Source organism: Saimiri boliviensis, chromosome 1 (genome assembly GCF_048565385.1).
Source record: "Saimiri boliviensis isolate mSaiBol1 chromosome 1, mSaiBol1.pri, whole genome shotgun sequence".
NCBI lineage: Eukaryota > Metazoa > Chordata > Mammalia > Primates > Cebidae > Saimiri > Saimiri boliviensis.
The window spans coordinates 53,512,008-53,534,481 of record NC_133449.1 but is presented as its reverse complement, the minus strand read 5'-3'; the positions used below and the strand labels follow the sequence as shown (position 1 = coordinate 53,534,481).

The 22,474-nt window shown below is 46.0% G+C and overlaps 1 protein-coding gene across 4 annotated transcripts in view; it reads right to left on the bottom strand.

Annotated features, from left to right (window-relative positions):
* Window positions 1-21,948, bottom strand: part of TRABD2A (TraB domain containing 2A) — a 67,021-nt gene extending 45,073 nt beyond the window's left edge. For 2 of the 4 annotated variants that reach the window (XM_010329977.3, XM_010329979.3), the window contains exons 1-2: window positions 21,743-21,946; window positions 6,544-7,104 (exon numbers count right to left, since the gene is read on the bottom strand). In XM_010329977.3, the coding sequence (XP_010328279.1) occupies window positions 6,544-7,104; window positions 21,743-21,850 (669 nt within the window). In that variant the 5' untranslated portion in view covers window positions 21,851-21,946. Of the gene's footprint in view, window positions 1-6,543; window positions 7,105-21,742 lie in introns of all 4 variants that reach the window. The other 2 variants (XM_074397672.1, XM_010329978.3) reach the window with 2 other exon arrangements.
* Between the last annotated feature and the right edge of the window lie 526 nt (window positions 21,949-22,474).

The following is a 22,474-nucleotide window of genomic DNA, read 5'->3' as shown; positions in this document are numbered from 1 at the left end:
CACAAGCACTTTGCTCATGACAGTGCGACACCAGGAGCCGGGGATACAAGGATCAAGATGGCAGGGCCCAGCCTGAAGGGGCCTGCACCTGCTGGAAGGCAGTGATCAGGGGCCCAGTGGAGGCTTCGTCGGGACCCTAAAAAGCCTGCAAGTTTTAAGTCTGCACTTGAAATCTTCAACAGGGAAGTAATGTGAGAGCTGACTCAACCCCTGGCCAGAGGGACAGCACAGGAAAGGGCTTCGGGTGGAGGGGACAGTGTGGGCCTGCACACAACCCAGCTGCCTGGCCGAGGTCACGATTAAGGACGTTGCATGAATCAGTCTGCCCATATTTTAGAAAGAGTTCCCTTTCGGAGAGTTTATATATTTTTCCTAGGCCTCTATTTCAAACCAAACCTGTCAAGGAAAAGTAGAATGTCAGGATCTCCATCTTCAGGTGTCTTCCAAATCGATCATGGAAAATGTGGAAAAGTCAACTATGAGCATCATGGTCAATTTTTTTTTAAAAAATGAGATCTCCTGCTTTTATTGGAATTTATACTGGGGAAGCCAGAACCCCTCAGCCAATTACTCCTCTAAGTCTGGCAGGTGGCAGCGCTCAGTGTATGCAGGTACACCTGACAGCAATAACTTCAGGAGAAGAATGTATGTTCCAAGTTCCGAGGTAAGGAATCCAGGAGTGGCCAACCCAGAGATTCATTCCTTATCTATAAGAAGCATCTGAGCCCCTGGCCCATCCTGTGCAACATGGGCCACACAAGGGACTGAGGCCCTTTGCTTTGAGTTAAATGAGGGTTGCCATGTAGGTGCAGGTGCTAAGTGAAGGTGCTATCTCAACTGCATGCTTTTTACCCGCGATTGGGATTCTCCTGTCCAGCCCACTGCCACTGGATCACCCTGTAAGTCAGTCCTCTCAATAAACACTGCATCTCATTTGCTGGCTCTGGGTCTCTTCTTTAGCTTTTTGAACCTAGTACCATCCCCATTGAAGTCAATAGGGATCCTGCATGACACTCAGAGGCAGAATTGGATTAGAAACAGGAGGTCTGAGAGCCTAGGCCTGTCCTGCACTAATTCTTGCTGTGACCCCAAGCCGGCCCACCCGCTGCCTCCAGGTGGGCCTCTCCTGGGTTATTCCAGCGGGAAACCATTCCCAGTGGCCTCTGCTGGCTGATGCCCCACACTCTTCCCTAGGCCTCTAGGAACAAAGACCTCCTAGCCTCAGGGTTTGTTCTTCTTTTCTTTTCTTTTTTTTTTTTTTTTTGAGACGGAGTTTCGCTCTTGTTACCCAGGCTGGAGTGCAATGGCGCGATCTCGGCTCACCGCAACCTCCGCCTCCTGGGTTCAGGCAATTCTCCTGCCTCAGCCTCCTGAGTAGCTGGGATTACAGGCACGCACCACCATGCCCAGCTAATTTTTTGTTTTTTTAGTAGAGACGGGGTTTCACCATGTTGACCAGAATGGTCTCGCTCTCTTGACTTTGTGATCCACCCGCCTCGGCCTCCCAAAGTGCTGGGATTACAGGCTTGAGCCACCGCGCCCAGCGGGTTTGTTCTTAAGACCGCAGGCACTAATGTGAGAATATTAGAGACTGCAAAGTACAAACAAGCCATCCTGGGGATCCTCTCCCTGAGGCCTGGCAGGCCAGCCCTTCCTCAAAGAATCTGACCCCTTCCTCCCTAGGAGTCTTGCTCAGGACAGCTAGCACCTCCCCAGCTCCCACTCCTCCAGCATCCACCTAGCCCTTAATAGCCACAGGCTGAGAGAGGTGGCATCCTTCTAGGAATTTGCCCTTCCTCCCCAGCCAGACCACAGAGCTCATGGGGAGCGGGGCTGCCTCCACCAGTCCACTCTGCCCTGGACCTTTCCAGAGAATCATCCTGGAGTCATTTGTTTCTTCTATTAGGTGAGCAACCAAACTAAAGACAACTTGCTCCAAAGAAGCGAAGTCTCCATCTTCTCCAATATCCCAAAACTATAGCTCAAGAATTGCAGTTTCATACAATCTAGAAGTATGTTCACTGGACCTAAACCACTATTGAAGGTTTCACTGTGGGGGGTGGAGGGGAAGAGTCTTTTAAGCAGAGAAAGTCATGTTGTTAGGGTCCTGAAGAACAAGAACTGGCAGTGACCATCTTACTTGAAAAGTACAGAGCGACAGCCAAAAGGGCAAATATGAAATAGGTTAGTGCCATCTATCGGCAAGAGTAAACAATAACAAAGAAGTGATGCTTTACATAAATAGCAACTCAAATAAGAACACCTCAGCATCAACTTTGAGGCTTGCAAAAGGACTTTGACATCCAACTAACTGCCTCTTAGGATGTCGAAAGCCCAAAATGCAGGCCTTGCATGTGGAAAGCAGAGGGAAACTCCACAACTGTTGGCTGCATTCATGTTCGCTTCAGCATGTGACAAAAAAGAGCCCAAGCCAAGACGTGACTGGGTCCCAGAGGACAGATTCCAATGCCGAGGAGACGAGATTTCTCAGATTCCTGCCCCACCCCGCCATGACATCCAATCCATTGGTAGGAGAGTCCTATGTTTAGACAGGGCAAAGCAGGCATTGCAACGCCCCATGCCCAGAGCCTGTCCCTAGATGCCTAGTGATGTGTGAGCATGGAGATGGGATTTAGCAAAACCATTTTTCTAGGGGAATCTACCTGGGCAGACAAGGGGGGAGTGAGACACCACCCTGCTGAGCCCACTCCGCTGAGCCTCCAGGTTCAAGCTATGTGCTTCCTTCACACAGGGAAAGCAATGTAGCCGGCAGTACCAAGCAGGCAAGAACTTTAGGTAAAGGAGAACAGGAATTCTTAACTTGATTCAATACTGTGTGACAAGGATGATGTGTCCCCTGAGATGACAAGATCAAATCCAGGCATCTGTGTCAGGGACATAACCTGTTGCCAGACTTCAGCTAGATTCAGGGGACCTACACCCCACAAACCAAGAGCCACGAGGCCTACAGGGGTCAAGCAGATGAGTTAAAAGAAGTCAACAGGGCTAGGTGAAAGGCAACAGGGAGGAGTGGGGACTGCAGCCAACTGGAAAGACAACATTGGCCCCATCTAAAGGGAGCAGCCAGTGCTCAGTCCAGCCAACTGCTGCTATTTGGGAGTATGGCTCCAGTACTCCAGATCTTCTGATGGCTCAAGAGAAACCAGGCTGTTCTCCATATGATATTTCTCAATTTTTAAATATTGTCAATTTAGTCGTCAAAAAGCAAAAGAAATAGCATGCTAATCACATAAAACAGAGCTGCGAGCTGGATTCAGCCCATCTGCCTCTTATCTGCAACCTCCACTAACTCTTCTGTTTAATGCTTTTGTCCTCTTTTCCTTTAACTTCTTTTTAAAACAATATTTGTCAGGCCGGGCGCGGTGGCTCAAGCCTGTAATCCCAGCACTTTGGGAGGCCGAGGCGGGTGGATCACGAGGTCGAGAGTCAAGACCATCCTGGTCAACATGGTGAAACCTCATCTCTACTAAAAATACAAAAAATTAGCTGGGCATGGTGGCACGTGCCTGTAATCCCAGCTACTCAGGAGGCTGAGGCAGGAGAATTGCCTGAACCCAGGAGGCGGAGTTTGCGGTGAGCCGAGATCGCGCCATTGCACTCCAGCCTGGGTAACAAGAGCGAAACTCCGTCTCAAAAAAACAAAACAAAACAAAACAAAAAGACAATATTTGTCTAAGGAAAACCAAGGAGAAGAACAATTTCCGTATGCAAAATCAATGGTACCACCCACCTTGAGAAGTTCAAGAGTAAAATATAAAATTAGCAGTGAGGACTGTCTCATATTAGGTACTATATGTTCACTCCCTTCTGCTTATATCTATAATATTTATGAAGTGCTTTCCAATTTGCTGTTCTTATTTGCCTCTGATTACAGGATGGTAGGGCAAGTTTTAATATCCCCGATTGAAAGATGACAAAACTAAAGTTCAAAGAAGTTAAGTGATGGTCGAAAGTGACACACTGAGGCCAGGTGTGGTGGCTCACGCCTGTAATCCCAGCACTTTCAGAGGCTGAGGCAGGAAGATGGCTTGAGGCCAGAAGTTCAAGACCAGCCTGGCCAACATGGTGAAACCCCACCTCTACTAAAAACACAAAAATTAGCCAGGTGTGGTGGCAGGTGCCTGTAATCCCAGACAGGAGGATCACTTGAACTTGGGAGGTGGAGGCTGCCATGAGCTGAGATCACGCCACTACACTCCAGCCTGGGCAACAGAGTGAGATTTTGTCTCCAAAAAAAAAAAAAGTTATTGAGCTGTATATTCAGGTTATGAGTATTTTATGGTTTCTCTCTAGAAATGAAACATAGGGAAGTTACATGAAAAAAAGACTCTTAAGAACAAGTGATGGCCGGGTGTGGTGGCTCACACCTGTAATCCAAGCACTTTGGAGGCCAAGGCAGTTGGATCACCTGAGGTTGGGAGTTCAAGACCAGCCTGACCAACATGGTGAAACCCCGTGTTTATTTAAAAAAAAAAAAAAAAAAAAAAGAACAAGTCATGTTTTCCTCCTAAATTTAAACAACTCTATCTTGCTAGCTTAACTTCAAGGTCTTATAAGAAATTTAGTTTATACATCTTAAACACCTACATAAACCCTAAGAATGTGTTGTAAAATCAACATGACACTGTAGTCTACAATTACAGTGCTCTAAAATATCTCTTAAATATATTATCTTAAGAGACAGTGTTGCACAACTTCCTTCAAAGATATCTTGCTTGAGCTGATATTTTACTTTCAAGACTTTTCCCCCAAATGGGAGTATGAAAGAAGACTTTGACTCAGATTAAAATACTTACAAATTTCAAACTCATTCAGTCAAAATCAATAAGCCTTCAAATCAAAGCACCTTTCTTTTTCAAAATATTATATTAAATGAAGACATTGAAAAGGTTATAACATTGGTTTTTTGGGTTTCCATAATAATGCAAGAAAATTTTCCCCAGGAGATCAATGCAGACAATTAACAATCCCTTATCTTATCTATAAATCTTAGTGTGCCAAACAAATACTATAGTATATAGAATAGCATCTGAGTACTTATTAATATTACAGAATTTTAGCAAGATAAGTTCTCTAAAGATATAATTATCAACTCAGGAACATTACTTTTGGGCTGTTACATGTCCTTACATCTTTTAAATAACAATCCTACTTCAGTATGTCAAAATCTGCTAAGGCTGAGCTATTTGGATTAACAGTAATCTTAAATTCTGAGGAGCAAAATCTCAAGGCCACCCACTAAGAATATTTACAAAACAAGAACACATTATTTCATAATGCAAAACTCTCATTGGTCTCCAAAGTATCTAATGTATTTTTTTTTTTAATTTTTTAGATGGAGTTTCGCTCTTGTTACCCAGGCTGGAGTGCAATGGCACGATCTCGGCTCACCGCAACCTCCACCTCCTGGGTTCAGGCAATTCTCCTGCCTCAGCCCCCTGAGTAGCTGGGATTACAGGCACGTGCCACCATGCCCAGCTAATTTTTTGTATTTTTAGTAGAGACGGGGTTTCACCATGTTGACCAGGATGGTCTTGATCTCTTGACCTCGTGATCCACCCACCTCAGCCTCCCAAAGTGCTGGGATTACAGGCTTGAGCCACCGCACCCGGCTCTAATGTATTTAAACAAGTTTCAAGAAAACAACTAAACAATGACACTTTAATAAAGTATTGCTTATGAGAATTGAAGAACCAACTTCTTAAACATCAACCTAAATTCCAATATCCTGGGGTAGGATCTTTAAACCATGGGTAAGAGAAGCATAACTCTGCCTAGGAAAGGAACTGGGGCAGTAACCTGAAGAGGGACAATAGTGACCTCAAAGAGACTGCTGTCACCTAAAACAGCAATGGCCAGTATCATTTTCAAACCAGGCCATGCCCTGTGATGACCAGGTGTGGCAGCCACATGTCTACAATCTCTCAAAGCAGCTTCTTTTTTTTTTTTTTTTTTTTTTTTTGAGACAGAGTCTCACTCTGTCACCCAGGCTGGATGGTACAGTGGCATGATCTCCACTCACTGCAACCTCTGCCTCCTGGGTTCAAGCAATTCTCCTGCCTCAGCCTCCCAAGTATCTGAGACTATAGGCGCACACCACCACATCCAGCTAATTTTTGTATTTTTAGTAGGGACAGGGTTTCAGCATTTTGGCCAGGATGGTCTCAATCTCTTGACCTTATGATCTGCCCACCTCGGCCTCCCAAAGTACTGGGATTACAGGTGTGAGCCACTGCACCTGGCCTCAAAGCAGCTTCTTAATGAAGGATCTCAACTAAAATTCATTTTAAAAGCACACAGTATTTGTTGGAATGATAAAAAACAAGTTTTCTTTCTTGGCAATACTCAAATAAGTGATATAACTAACCACCTGGCTTTTTTTTAACCCCCCCGGAAAAGCATTTTTGAGCAAAGACAACTTTTAGACAAGCTATGCCCATGGTCCATTACCTGCACTGGAACTCAACAGATTCACCCATACAACCAAATGCCACCAAGTCTTTCATGCAAAGAGAGTCTTACCTGTGAAAAGTTCAACCCATTCAATGGATGGCATTGCTCCTCCACCTTTTCCACTGCCCCAGTCTGTTTCTTCAGCCTCTCAGCCTCCTGGGCAAGGAACAAGTCTAAGACAGGCACCCCACGGGACTTAATGTCCACTTCAGTCAGGGAGTTGACCATGAGCATCACCCAGACAGGCCTCTTGCGCTCCCAGTTTCCAGCAATGGCATTGAAGAGGTAGTCTGCGTAGAGCCCCTTGCCACGCTGGTCTGGGGTCATCCACAAGGGCATCATGAGCTTGACATACTCCAGGTGGCGCTTGAGGCGACAGTAGATGTCCCTGGGGAGCACGTCTTGGAGGTTCTCGCCCTGTGGCAGCATCTGACAGCTGGTGAGAGCTGAGATGGTACAGGGGTCTGTGAGGTCCAACTCAAAGTACACAGCGCTGCTCTGCAGGAAAGCCTCCTTCGAGTTGTCGGGGATGAAGTCCCAGACCCGGTTGTATGGGACATGGATCGTGCCAAAGAAGTAAGATGGCGGGTCTCGCTTAATGGTCCACAAAAAAGAATTCAACTCACTCTGCTAAAAAAAAAAAAAAAGAAAAAGAAAAAGAGGCAACATAAAGGTGTAACATGGGGGGAGGGGTGGTCAGGAACCTGTGAGAGGAAATGAATTAGTCACATTTCGAGAGAAAAGGTATCAGAATAGGATTTAGACTTTTGAGTTCATGTAGATTCACCTGCCAGGACAATCCATGTTCTAACTAGACAGGAGCAAACTATGACATCAGGGGCTCATTAGGACTCCAGTTTCAACCTTGGCTGTACGTTTAAAAGCAGCATATCCGGGTCCTAACTCCACAGATTCTGATCTGATTGGTCTGGGGTGAGACCCACCTTTTCAATCAAAAGGGGATGGAACCACCCTCTTTTCAATTAAAATGTTGATTCCAAGATGAGGAACCAATAGCAGTCATCAGTTTTGAGTTTGTGCCATGCCTGCCCTAGCAACTGGGCAAGAGTTAAAGAAGTGATTCTCAAGGGCCTGAAGGACATACCTGGTGCCAGCTAAGAGACACCTGAGAAGCCCATTGTCTCAGGGAGACCTCATGGTCCCTGCTTTTGTGGATGTGCAAAGCATCCACAACTCTGGCTACTCACGGGATCACCTGAAAAGCTTTCAAAACTCTGGTCCCTAGGTCCCACCCCAGGCCAGTCATATCAGAATCGCTGGAGGTGGGGCTCAGAGATGCTACCATTTTTTTTTTTTTTTTTTTTTTTGAGACGGAGTCTCACCCTGTGTCCCAGGCTGGGGTGCAGTGGCACAATCTAGGCTCACTTCACTGCAACCTCTGCCTCCCGGGTTCAAGTGATTCTCCTGCCTCAGCCTTCCAAGTAGCTAGGACTACAAGCACCGCCCCCCACCACATCCAGCTAATTTTTGTATTTTTAGTAGAGACGGGGTTTCACCATATTGGCCAGGCTGGTCTCAAAACTCCTGATCTTGTGATCCGCCCGCCTCGGCCTCCCAAAGTGCTGGGATTACAGGCGTGATCCACTGCGTCGGTCACAGAGATGCTACTTTTAAAGCTCCCCTGGTGATCCCAACATACAGCCAAGGTTGAAACTAGAGCCCTAACAAGCCCCTGATTTCATAGTTTGCTCCTGTCCCTTTAGGACATGGATCATCCTATCACATTTCTTTCTCTCACAAAGCCTTCAGGTTCAATTGCAGAGATCTGGACGGTCTCTGCTGGATGGATTCTCTCTAAGCAGTGGCACATGCTGAGCAGTGGTGCATGTCCATCTGAGGCCAGGCCATTTCACTCCCAGCCCCTGAGTATCTCTCAGCCTCAACTGGCATTTATAATATATCTGTTTATTAAGAGGCACTGTACAAAGAAGTACACGGGGCAGCTCTCAAGGAATTGGGGTGTAAATGGCAGACATACTAGTGACAAGAACAGTGTATCAGGAAAGCCAGAAATATGAAAATCCAGGTTTATAGAAAAAATATATATTTTGGCCAAGCGTGGTGAGTCACACCTATAATCCCAGTGCTTTGAAAGGCTGAGGCGGGCAGATCACTTGAGCTCAGGAGGCCAGCCTGGGCAACACGGCAAAACCCTGTCTCTCCGAAAAAATACCAAAATTAATCGGGCATGGTGGTGTATGCCTGTAGCCCCAGCTACCCAGGAGGCTGAGGTGGGAGGACTGCTTCAGTCCAGGAGATTGCACCACTGTGCTTTGGCCTGAGCTAGAGTAAGACCTTGTCTCAGAAAAAGAAAGAGAGACAGAGAGACAGAGAGAGAAGGGAGGGAGGGAGGGAGAAAGGGAGAAAGAAATATTTGGAACATACTCCCTTTACCAAAGGGTTTGACTTCAGTCTTTTAAATAACATGCTTCCCTGGATTATGAAGTTTCAATCTACCATCAATTCTTATTATTCATGGTAGTTATAGTTTGTAAAGTTGCCACAAACACAAGATGAGCAAATATTAAACTGTTTTTCCTAGCGGAAACAGGGTTAAGTTCCTAGCAGAAACATAGGGTTAAGTGAGTCTCTGCTTGTAACATTTTCATCAACTAATCAATACATGGCCTTGTTTTATGTGTGCTTCTATTGAAAAGCACCTTATTGGCCAGGCACGGTGGCTCACATCTGTAATTCCAGCACTTTAGAAGGCGGGGTAGGGGGCGGCAGTTCACCTGAGGTCAGGAATTCGACACCAGCCTGGTTAACATGGCAAAACCTCTTCTCTACTAAAAATACAAAAATTATCTGAGTATGGTGGTAGATGTCTGCAATCCCAGCTACTCAAGGAGGCTGAGGCAGGAGAATCACTTGAACCCGGGAGGCAGAGGTTGCAGTGAGCCAAGATGGCGCCATTGCACTCCAGTCCAGCAACAAGAGTGAGACTCCATCAAGAAAGAAAGAAAGAGAGGAGAGAGAGATCCAAGATGGCTGATCACCAGCAGCTCGGGATTGTAGCTCCCAGTGAAAGCGCAAAGAAGGAGAGGACGCCACACCTTCACATGAATTCTTGTTGCTCATGCACCAGGAGATTCCCAGCGGAGGAGCCCCACGGGTCGCCAGCGTGACTCTTGTGACCGGCGAGGCGGTTTTGCCGGAGCCTTGGAGCGTGGGTTCTTGGTGCAGAGTCAGAAAAGCACCATCAATCTTAACGTCACTGATTTAGTCGGTGCAATGGGTTGCTCAGATTTCGGCGCTGAGAATCCGTAAGTCGGACGTCCACTCAGAAACCCAATTACAAAGACGGTAAATATAAAGACCACAGATGGATAAATTTATAAAGAAGGAAAGAAAACAGCCAAAAAAGGCTGAGAATACCCAAGATCAGAACGCCTCTCCCTCAGGAGGGGATCACAGTTCCTCATCAGCAACGGAACAAGGCTTGATGGAGAACGAGTGTGTTCCAATTACAGAAGCAGGCTTCAAAATGTGGATAATGAGAAACTTCTGTGAATTAAAAGAACTTGTTTTAAACCAATTTAAAGAAACTAAGAACTTTGAAAAAAGATTTGACGAAATGTTAACAAGAATACACAATTCAGAGAGGAATATAAGTGAATTGATGGAGCTGAAAAACACAATAGGAGAACTTCGTGAAGTATGCACGAGTTTTAACAGCCGAATTGATCAAGCAGAAGAAAGGATATCAGAGGTCGAAGACCAACTCAATGAAATAAAACTAGAAGACAAGATTAGAGAAAAAAGGATAAAAAGGAACGAGCAAAGTCTCCAAGAAATATGGGACTATGTGAAAAGACCTAATCTACGCTTGATAGGTGTACCTGAATGTGACGAAGAAAATGAATCCAAGCTGGAAAATACGCTTCAGGACATTATTCAGGAAAAATTTCCCAACTTAGTAAGGCAGGACAATATTCAACTCCAGGTAATACAGAGAACACCACAGAGATATTCCTCAAGAAGAGCAACTCCAAGGCACATAATCGTCAGATTCACCAGGGTTGAAATGAAGGAGAAAATACTAAGGGCAGCCAGAGAGAAAGGTCAGGTTACCCACAAAGGGAAGCCTATCAGACTTACAGCAGATCTCTCAGCAGAAACCCTGCAAGCCAGAAGAGAGTGGGGACCAATATTCAATATCCTTAAAGAAAAGAACTTTCAACCCAGAATTTCACATCCAGCCAAACTAAGCTTCACAAGTGAAGGAAAAATAAAGTTTTTTGTGAATAAGCAAACACTCAGAGATTTCATCACCACCAGGCCTGCTTTACAAGAGCTTCTGAAAGAACCACAACACATAGAAAGGAACAAACAGTATCAGCCTTTCTAAAAAAATACCAAAAAGAGCATCAATATAATGAAGAATTTACATCAACTAATGGGCAAAATAGCCAGCTAATATTAAATGGCAGTATTAAACTCACATATATTATTATTAATTCTAAATTTAAATTGACTAAATCCCCCAATCCAAAGACAGGCAATTTGAATAAAAAACTAAAACCCATCAGTATGCTGCATCCAGACCCATCTCACATTCAAGGATACACAAAGACTCAAAACAAGGGATGGAGAAGGATTTACCAACCAAACAGAGAGCTAAAATAAATAAATAAAAAGCAGAAGTTACAATTAAGCAACAAAGAACAAAAGAAGCAAAGAAGGATATTATATAATGATAAAAGGATCAATGCAACAACAAGAAGAGCTAAAGATCCTAAATATATACGCACCCAATACAGGAATACATAGATCAGTACCACGTCATATCAAATTAGAAGTTTAAACGAAATGTTGGTTGGCTCCTTGTTTGTTATTCTCTTCCCTCATTTTCTTTTATGTCTCCATTATTAAGGACAATTATAGGCATACCCATATTTAGACTGCATTTTAGCCCGGGCAATAAAGCAATACCCCCGTTCTCTCTCCCTCTTCCTCTTTCTCTTTCTTCCTCTTCTTTTTTCTTTTTCTTATAAAAAAAAATAAAAAAAAAGAAAGAAAGAAAGAGAGAAAGAGAGAGAGAGAGAGAGAGAAGAAAACGGCACCTTATTTAATATATAATGTTCATTCATTAACACTGAACTCACAGCTGAAAGCACTATAACTTCATGCCTGAACTAAACTTATTTAACACATGTATTTTCTTTGTAAAGCACATCACAGCCTTGCACTGAAGCACTCTAGGTAACTTCAGCACTACACTGGGGGCCATTTTAAACAGTGAAATCATCTACCAAAGGCTTACCCCTGTTACCCTTGCACTTTAAGAGGCAAGGCAGAAGGATGGCTTGAGCCGGGGCGTTCAAGAGCAGCCTAGGCAACATAGTGAGACCCTATCTCTACTGGCAAATAAAATTAATTTTTAAGTATAAAATCTTAAATTAAAAAATAGGTAAATAAAGTCTTTCAGTTTATAAATGTTGCCTCAATTTTCATAAGTGTAAATAGAATACATCTCACTAGCCCCAAACCTGTGACTTTGGTTTTGTTTTTTGTGTTTTGTGTTTTGAGATGGAGTCTTACTCTGTCTTCGCCAGGCTGGAGTGTAGTGGCATGATGTCATCTCACTGCAACCTCTGTACTGGGTTCCAGTGATTCTTCTGCATCAGTCTTCCAAGCAGCTGAGATACAGGTATGCGCCACCACACCCTGCTAATTTTTGTATTTTTGTAGAGACGGGGGTTTCACTATTTGCCGAGGCTGGTCTCGAACTCCTGACCTCAAGTAATCTGCCCGAGGCCTCCCAAAATGCTGGCATTACAGATATGAGTCACTGCATCTGGCCTGATCTTGTTTTTTAAGGCATTTAAGTTGCAGTTACATAACCTTCTTTTCTTTTTTTCTTTTTTCTTTTGAGACAGTTTCGCTCTTATTGCCCAGGCTTGGAGTGCAATGGTGCATCTCAGGTCACTGCAACCTCTACCTCCTGTGTTCAAGCAATTCTCCTGCCTCAGCCTACCAAGTAGCTGGGATTACAGGTGCCCACCACAGCGCCCAACTAATTTTTTGTATTTTTAATAGAGATGGGGTTTCATCATGTTGGCCAGGCTGGCCTCAAACTCTCGACCTCAGGTGATCTGCCAGCCTCGGCCTCCCAAAATGCTGGGATTACAGGCGTGAGCCACTGCACGTGGTCATACACTCCTTTTCAATAATTAAATAATAGGGCAAAATAAACCTAAAATCTGCTTGTGGCCCAGCTACCCCACTGAGATTTTTAATTTTCTTTTTTTTTTTTTTTTTTTTTTTTGAGACTGAATTTTCCTCTTGTCACCCAGGCTGGAGTGCAATGGTGCGATTTCGGCTCACTGCAACCTCCACCTCCCAGGTTCAAGTGATTCTCCTGCCTCAACCTCCAGAGTAGCTGGGATTACAGGTGCCTACCACCACGCCGAGCTAATTACTGCATTTTTAGTAGGGACAGGGTTTCACCATGTTGGCCAGGCTGGTCTCAAATCCTGACCTCAAGTGATCCACCCATGTCAGCCTCCCAAAGTGCTATGATTACAGGTGCGAGCTACCACACCCAGCCCCACGCTGAGTTTTTGTTTTTTGGTTTTTTTTTTGAGACAGAGTTTCGCTCTTGTTACCCAGGCTGGAGTGCAATGGCGCGATCTCGGCTCACCGCAACCTCCGCCTCCTGGGTTCAGGCAATTCTCCTGCCTCAGCCTCCTGAGTAGCTGGGATTACAGGCACTCACCACCATGCCCAGCTAATTTTTTGTATTTTTAGTAGAGACGGGGTTTCACCATGTTGACCAGGATGGTCTCGATCTCTTGACTTTGTGATCCACCCGCCTCAGCCTCCCAAAGTGCTGGGATTACAGGCTTGAGCCACCGCGCCCGGCCACGCTGAGTTTTTTTTAAAGCCACTTCCTTTCTCTGTATTGCAGTTTCCGCGTTGTTTTTTTTTTAAGATGGAGTTTTGCTCTGTCGCCAGTCTCCCAAATAGCTGGGATTACAGGCGCATGCCACCATGCCCAGCTAATTTTTTTTGTATTTTTAATAGAGACGGGGTTTCATGATGTTGGCCAGGCTGGTCTTGAACTGCTGAGCTCAGGTGATCCGCCCGCTTTAGCCTCTCAAAGTGCTGGAATTACAGGCGTGAGCCATGGCACCTAGCCCCAACCAGTTCCCACATTTATAAAAGTTAAATTAATAAGCCCTGTCATAAAGTTATGGTAATACACAAATTAGACAAGTAATTGTTAAATAAAAGAACAAATAAAAAAATACATTTTTTTGAAAAGCAATTTTAGGCCGGGTGCAATGGCTGACGCCTGTAAACACTTTGAGTGGCCAAGGTGGGTGATCACTTGAGGTCAGGAGTTCGAGACCAGCCTATCCAACATGGTGAAACCCTGACTATACTAAAAATACAAAAATTAGCCAGGCGTGGTGGCGCACACCTGTAGTCCCAACTACTTTACTCGGGAGGGTGAGGCAGGAGGATCACTTGAACCCAGAGGCAGAAGTTATAGTGAACCGAGATCATGCCACTACACTCCAGCCTGAGCAATAGAGCAAGACACTGTTTCAAAAAAAGAAAAAAAAAATTTTAACTATTGATTGTTGAAGTAATATTAAGAGATGAAATCTCGTACAGGGTCCCCATCCCCTAGGCATCCTCTTATGCAGTAATGAGGGTCCCTGGGGCTATTTAAATACTTCAAAAATGAAACAGAAACTGTACCTCTACCAAGAAAGCCTGCTAAGGCAAATTAAGTAATCAAATGTCTCACTGTTGCTTAGAATTAGATCAACAGGGTAGAAGATACTGGTTAACAATAATATATGCTAATAAAAAGCTGACAGTAACAGTTATGTCTTTGGTCAATTGTAAACAGGTAACAATTATTACCTACAAATAGGTAGAGGTAGCCTTCAAAGAGTAATTTTAGTTTGATTTGTTTCTTCGTTTAGAGGTCTGGCTGGTGAAATGTCTGGGGCCACTGACCTATGTAAGACATCTAATTTCACAGCTTGCAGGCAGTCTACCCAAGAACTTCTACATGGTTTCCAACTGGGAGACACAGCAAACAAACTGGAATGTGATTATTAAATCCATGGGCATCTGATTCATTGTCATCTATCAGGACACCATCATGTCAAACAAATATATTCCCAGGAAAACCAAATCCATACTACAGGATAATGGAGGGATGGGGTTCGTTTTGGTTCAGTTTCTGTTTGTTTTTATCAAAATACACTTAATCCGCCTAAGGCCCCCATCCAACCTCAAAATACCTTCAGAAGCAGTCTGTTCAATATGCATCCATTTTCATTTTTTTATTTATTGTTGCCTTTTCAACTATTACTGGTCTAGAAATAAGGTCACTGTATGATCTTTTCACTGAAAACGCTTAGATTTAAAACACATACACACACACACACACACACACACACACACACACACACACATCTGGCCTCTAGCCATGTCATGACAGTACTAATGCTAAGAGCAGCTATTCACTGTGTGTCAGGCTCCACCCAAGCATTTCGCATGGACTGTCCCACTTCGTGCGTTCAACACAATTACTTCTGAGCCTACCACGTGCCAGACACTGTTCCAGGCAGTGGGAATACAGCAGTGAGGGACACACAGGTCCCTGTCGGTGCTAATTGCTGTGGAGAACATATAAGCCAGCTTTGAGTCTTTCAGCTTGGAGGAGGCCAAGGTATAACTTTCTGCAGTTGTCCCAAATCTGGGTTCATCTGACACCGGCCACCTCCACCATGCCACCTAAACTGGACCCCAACGAGAGCAAAGCTGTATATCTGAGTTGCACCGGGGGGAAAGTCACTGCCATGTCTGTGCTGGCCCCCAAGATCGGCCTCCCTGGGTCTGTCTCCAAATAAGGCTGGTGATCACATGGTGACTGGAAGGGTCTGAGGATTACAGTGAAACTGACCATTCAGAACAGACAGGCCCAGATTGAGGTGATGCCTTCTGCCTCTGCCCTGATCATCGAAGCCCTCAAGGAACCGCCAAGAGACGGAAACAGGAAAACATTAAACACAGTGGAAGTATCACTTTCAATGCGATTGTCAACACTGCTCAACAGATGCAGCACCGATCTTTAGCCAGAGAACTCTCTGGAACCATTAAAGAGATCCGGGGACTTCCCAGTTTGTGGGCTATAATGTTGATGGCCACCACCCTCATGACATCATAGATGACATTAAACATGGCACAGTGGAATGCCCAGCTAGTTAAGAAGCACAAAAGAAAACATTTCAGTAAAGGATCATTTGACAACTAAAACCGAAACAAGAACAAGTAACCCAGAAAAGGGACAGTGAGTACCGTGGCACAGGGTTGCAGGGGTGATTTTAAGTAGGGGGACCAGAAAAGTCATTGAATGTCTGGAAAGTCATCTAAGCCTTGCCATGAAGGAGATGAGGGGCCCACCATGGAGATATATGAGAGAAGACCATTCCCTCCAGGAGGCAGAAACAGCAGTGCAAAGGCCCTGAGGCAGAGAGGGCCTCCATGTATTGGAATAACAGCAAGGAGGCCAGCACAACTGAGAGGGATGGCTGAAGAGGAAAGCGGGAGGCAGAGGTCAGAGAGGTGAGCAAGGCCAAAGTAGGCAGGATCAGTGGGGCCCTGGAAAGGCCCCGAGCAGGGCTCAGGCTTTCAATTGAGTTGGATGGGAGGTAGCCCAGGTTTTTGAGAGAGGAGTGACATCAGCTGACAGTGTGTTGCAAGGATCACCCTGGAGGCTGGGATAAATAGAGGAATGGGGGCAGACACAAGTAGGTCATTTAGGACATTACCAAAATAATCAAAATTGACAAAATAATCCTGGAGTGACAGGATTGATGGGAAGTGATCAAATTCTGGATGCACTCTAGAAAACAGGATTTGCTGGCCAGCATGGTGTCTCATGCCTGTCATCCCAACTCTTTGGGAAGCCGAGGAAGGAGGACTGCTTGAGCCCAAAATTTTGAGACCAGCCTGGACGAAATAGCAAGACCTTGTCTCTAAAAACATTTAAAAATTAGCCAGGCATGGTGGCAGGCATCTCTGGCCCTGGCTACTCAGGAGGCTGAGGTAAGAGGATGGCTTGAGCCTGGGAGGGTAAGGCTGCTGTAAGCTATGATCTCACCACTGCACTCCAGCCTAGGCAACAGAGTGAGACCCTATCTCAAAATTTAAAAAAAAAAAAAAAAAAGAAAAGAAAATAGGACTTGCTGATGAAAGGATGAGGTTACTATTAACAGATATGGAGAAGGACAGGAGTGAAAGAGGGTTGCAGGGGAAGGTCAGAAATTTGGTTTTGGACCTGTCCAGTTGAGATGTCAAACACACAACCCAGTGCCAAGGTCCATCTGGTAGCTTGGGAGAGGCCTGGACCAGAGATAAAGATGAGGGCATGATCACCACGTAAGGTCTCCAAGAGAATGCCCGCAGGAGAAAGGGTCTAGGAATGGACCTGGGACCCTCTCACCCTAAGAAGTCTGGAGAAAGAAGAGCAGCTAGCAAGGGAGAAGAAGTGGCCAGGAAGGTTGCCAAGAAAATCAGAAGAGTAGGAGGCTGGTTGAAGAAAGTACTTCAGGGAGTACAAAGTAAGCAAGTGGGTTAAATGTGGATGGTAGGCCAAATAAATCAAGAATTTAAGAACTGACCTCTGGATTGAGCAACGTTGAGGTCACTAGGGACCTAAACAAGAAGGGTTTTAGTGGTATGGTGGGAGCAAAAATATGTCCTGTGCTAAGGTGGTGGACTGGTAGGCTGGCTCCTGAGTCTTGGCTTTTAAACACCGTATTTATGCAGCCTTAACATGCAATAGACTTTACTTGTGATTCAGAGTCGTATCTTTTTTCAGTAAATACCCTGCTAGTTATATTGTTGCTCAGGAGCGCCACCTGACTCCAAATCTAGACAGGTTCTGTCCAGCTCACCTTCCCGATCCCAGATGATTGCCCAGATTCATACCACGTGGACCTTGTTACATCCTCAGGTGCCACCCTTCCCATCTTCTCTTTACAGGTTAACGCAATTCAGGGGCTTTTCTGCTTTTTTATGCCAAGGGCCATATCTTATTCACCTTCATATTCCCAAATACTGAAATAGTTGCCATATACTACTACGTAGGAGCTCAAAAAGAGTTTTTTATAATGAATCTTATCATACAGAATTTCTTCAATGCGTACAGTTCTGTTCTGACCCTGATTCCCACTGTGTGCACCAATAACCATTCCTGCAGAGTACTGATCTTGCCCTAGCAGGCATGCCCTCGGCAGGGATAGGCTGAAAGAAGAGTCTTCAGGGCTTCTCACCAGGAAGCTCTTATCTTACCTTGCCCACTGGCGAGCCCCCGGACCCTTGCACCTTACTGTACTGGTGCAACTGCCTCTGCCTCTCTCACACTGATATCCTTGGGGTAGGACTATTGGTCTCCACGAAACAAACAAACAAACAAACAAAAACCTCTACTACTCTATTTCACTATTAAAATATATGGCAGTTAGAAGAATCCATAGATTTTAACATTAGGATGATTGAAAGGAAAAAAAAAACTGAACCTACCCAAAGGATTAAAAATCATTCTACTGTAAAGACACATGCACGTATGTGTTTATTATGACACTGTTCACAATAGCAAAGACTTTGGAACCAACCCAAATGTCCATCAATGACAGACTGAATAAAGAAAATGTGGCACGTATACACCATGGAATACTATGCAACCATAAAAAAGGATGAATTCATGTCCTTTGCAGAGACATGGATGAAGCTGGAAACCATCATTCTCAGCAAACTAATATAAGAACAGAAAACCAAACACCGCATGTTCTCACTCTTAAGCGGGAGTTGAACAATGAAAACACATGGACACAGGGAGGGGAATATCACACACGGGGGCCAGTAGTGGGGTGGAGGGCTAGGGGAAGGATAGCATTAGGAGAAATACCTAATGCAGATGACTTGTTGATGAGTGCAGTAAACCACCATGGCACGTGTATACCTATATAACAAACCTGCACATTCTGCACTTGTACCCCAGAAATTAAAGTATAATAAGAAGAAGAAAACTGAACCACTATTAACATGTCCCTTCTAACTTGTTGCAACTATTCCCAGAAGGAAAAGACAGCCAGGCAGGATGGCTCATGCCTGTAATCCGAAGACTTTGGGAGGCTGAGGTGGGAGGGCCATTTGAAGCCTGGAGTTCAAGGTTAGAGTGAGCTATGATCACGACACTGCACTCTATCCTAGGTGACAGAGCAGGACTCTGTCTCAAAAAAAGAAAAAATAAAAGAGAGAAAACATGACCATGGGTGACTGAGACACAGTATCTACAAGCTTCTGAATTAAACCGAGATTTTAACAGACACCTGTGTAGTCCATGCAAGGAAAAAGAACAAGGCACAATGACAGCTGCATACTGCAAGCTAACTCCCAACACCCAGCACTTCCTCAGCGACTTCCATCCTAGCATCCATCCCCAGACCTGCAATAACTGCACTTTTCCAAGATTACTCTTCGGCAGACCAGCCAGAATGAAGCCGGCTTTATGTTATCCTTTTCATTCAACAAATATTTATTGAACATCTGTTATGGCCAGCCACTCTTCTGAATACTGGGGGTGCAGAGCCAAAGAAAATCGACAAAAATCCCTACCCTTATGAAGGTGACATAGGGGAGGGGGTAGCAATAAACAAAAATTTTTATCAGACGGTGATTAAGTGCTCCAGAGAAAAATAAAGCAGGGAAGGCAGATGGCAGTGGTGGCAGAGGTTGACATCACCTTTACTAGAGTAATCAGGAAGAAGCCCATTGAGAGACACTTGAGCCAAAGCCAGATGGAAGTAAGGGAGCAAGCCTGTGAATAAATGGGGGGAGAACTTTCCAGGGGGAAGAAAGAGCAGGTATAAAAGGCATCAGGCAGGAATAGCAAAGAACACTAAGAGCTCTGTTTGATAAGAAAGAAACTCAAGCTGCATGGTGCTCAGGATAGCCCCGCAGTGTCTAGGGGCCAATTTGGGCTCAAAGACCTCTTAATGATTAACCAACCATGAAAACCAAACCAGTTTTCAAGCCTACAATCCTGCAGAATCCTACAGGGGCTGTGGCACTGGATTGGAGGCTGGATCCCAGGGCTTCCACTCTGCAATCTCAAGACCCCAACCCACTGAGGGACCCTCCTACAATGCCCTTGCAGCATGTGAGTCAGGCATACAGCCCTGCCACTGATTGGCCTTCCCAATTCCGCAGGGGGTAAGACAGTTTGCCCACAGAATAGAACAGCAATGGTCAAAGTATGGTTAGGGACTTGTGGGTTGTCCCCAAGAGTCTTTCAGGGAATCTGTAAAGTCAAAACTATTTTCATAAAACGAAGATATTTTCCTTTCACCCTCATTTTCTCACAAGGTACTGTAGAATTTCCTGAAGGCTACAAGTATGTAATGAGGTCGCTGCTCTGATGGTTAATGGAATGTGTGTAACGTGTTTTACTAACATCTCCATTAGTTCACATAAAGTAAAAGCCTTTGAGGTTTTTCAATACCTTTTTAGGATATAGGGTCTCACTCTTTCACCCCAGCTGGAGTGCAGTGACCCAATCACACCTCACTGTAGCCTCGACCTCCCAGGCTCAAGGCTTCCTCCCACCTCAGCCTCTGGAGTAGCTGGGACTGCAGGCACAAGTCCTCACGCTGGTAATTTTTTTGTTTTTTGTAGAGAGACAGGTCTCGCCATGTTGCCCGGGCTGCTCTCCAACTCCAGGGTTCAAGCGATCCACCGCCTCGGCCTCCCAAAGTGCTGGGATTACAGGAGTGAGCCACCAAGCCGGGTTTCTTTGATACTTTTTTATAATGTAAAAGAGTCCTGAGACCAAAAGGTAGGACAACCGATGGAATAAAGGACTCATAAAGACAGATTCGAAAGGAGAGAGACCTTATCCAGACTCGCCATAATTACCCGTTGGTAATAGGTTTTGCAAAGTGAAAGACAATGTGCTTTCTTGTGAGGAGATGGACTCCTACCTTGTCTAAAAAGCAAGACCCGGCCACACCGCAACAGGGTTTGAAACCATGCCTGGTGCAGACTCCCCTCTCCAGCTGCCGCACCTGCTGCCTTGGTAGAGGGTCCTCCGCAGCCCCGCGGCGCCTTAGAGAGGAGAATACCGTGCGTCCTCCCAGCCAGCCCTGAGCTCCAGGATCGGCTCTATTTGGCCGTCCTCTGCTTTGCTGTAGTTGAAATGAGGAATAAAATTGTGAATGGCCAGGAGTGGAGGCAGACCGGGGAACTTCTCAGGTGTCATCAAAGGTGGGCCACGCTCTAAATTCCAGCCCCCCGCGTCGCGGGCGTACCAGAAGAGTAAGCCTGGCATGGCCCTCCTCAGAGCCAGGGACGCACAGAAATCAAACCCACGGGCACACATGCGCGAAATTCAACCTATGCCGCACTCAGAAGAGAGGGACTTGAGAACCACAGACAAGTCCTAGCGTAGGAAAACCGATCGGAGAAGGAAATACCCATCTCGAAAGAGGTCCAGCCTTGGAGATGCAAGACTTGTCCTCTATAGAGCTGTGTGGATTTGGGCAGGTCACTGGGCCTCCCTTGCCTGGGTTTCCCTCACCCGCAAAACGCTGGTGCGAACATCTAAAGAGCCCCGCTGGACTCGCAAGGCTCAGACAGCGGTCACTCCACCAAAGCGCTCTGTGACCTGGAGCACAGAGGTCCCCTGCTGAGTGTCAGTTTCCCATAACAGTAAAACAAGGGAAAAGGCTTCAACTCCAAAAAATCCCTTCTAACTCAGGCACTGAACATACAAAGGTTAAATCAAGCAGCTGCAGGGCGCTGTTAATATTTTGATAAGAGTAGATAAAATAAACGCTTAAGGAAGAGAGGGAAGAAGAAACTTCAAATAAATGTGCCCAAGTTCCTGCGCCGCTACACTCTCGCTGATCCGTCCCCCAAAAGCTCGCGAAAATGGCTGGCGGGACCCCAGGGGCCCTCACTGACGCCCTTGGGCTGGCGGAGGGCAAAGGCCAGGGCACTGAGTCTCCTGGAGCCAGCAAGCTGCGCCCACGCCGCAAACGGGAACCCGAGGGCGCGGAAAGGTGCGCTAGCAAGAGGCGCCGCGATGCGAGGTGGAAGCCTAGCTGCGGAAATAGGCTCCGGGTCCGAGAGCGGTGCTTCGCGGGGTTCGGAAGGAAACCATCCCAAGGAGGTGCAAAGAGGCAGGCTCTCCAGCACCCGACGCGCGCCTTACTTGGGGCTTGAGATCGCAGTTGGAGGCGCCGGTCGCCCCGCGCCGCGGAGCTGCGCCCATGGACAGGAGGCAGAGTGTCTGCAGCAGGAACCAGCTCCAGGGACTCATGCTCCTCTCGGCGGCTCCGAGGCCCGGAACGCGGAGGGAAGGAGTAGGGGAGCAGTGGCCGCCCGCCCCGGGCTAGCAGGGGCCGCGGGGCCGCCTCCGGGCGGGGCTGGGGTGAGCCAGGCAGCGGCAGCCACGTGGGGCCGAGCCCCGACCTCCCTCCCCCCACCCCACCCCACCGCCGCCGGTCAGCCCCGCGCCTAGGCGGCCGCGGGAGTCCAGAACCGCGTTTCTTCCGTCCAAACCCTGCCCGGGCCGCCGCCCATCTCGTGTGACCGCAAGAAGGGAAAAGTGAAGTTCCACCGCTGTCCTAAATTCAACCTAAAATCGCATTGGTTCCCGCGTTTTGCGTCTGTGCTTTTGCTACCAATTTTGAGAGGAGGGTGCCTCTTGATAGAAAGAGACAAAATAAATGAAAGGCTATTTATAAAGGAAAGTTCATTTAAAACAAAAGAAATCACATGGAAGTTTTGAATGTAAAAGAGAGAGAGGAATGGTCACTATGTGCATCCACTGAAAATCCAGGACCACAAAAGCCAGCACTCCGTTGAGAGCCCTCTTAAGGTATTTTGGGGAATAATACTAGGGATGTTAACACCGAACTCAGAGGATTGCCGCACGGATTAA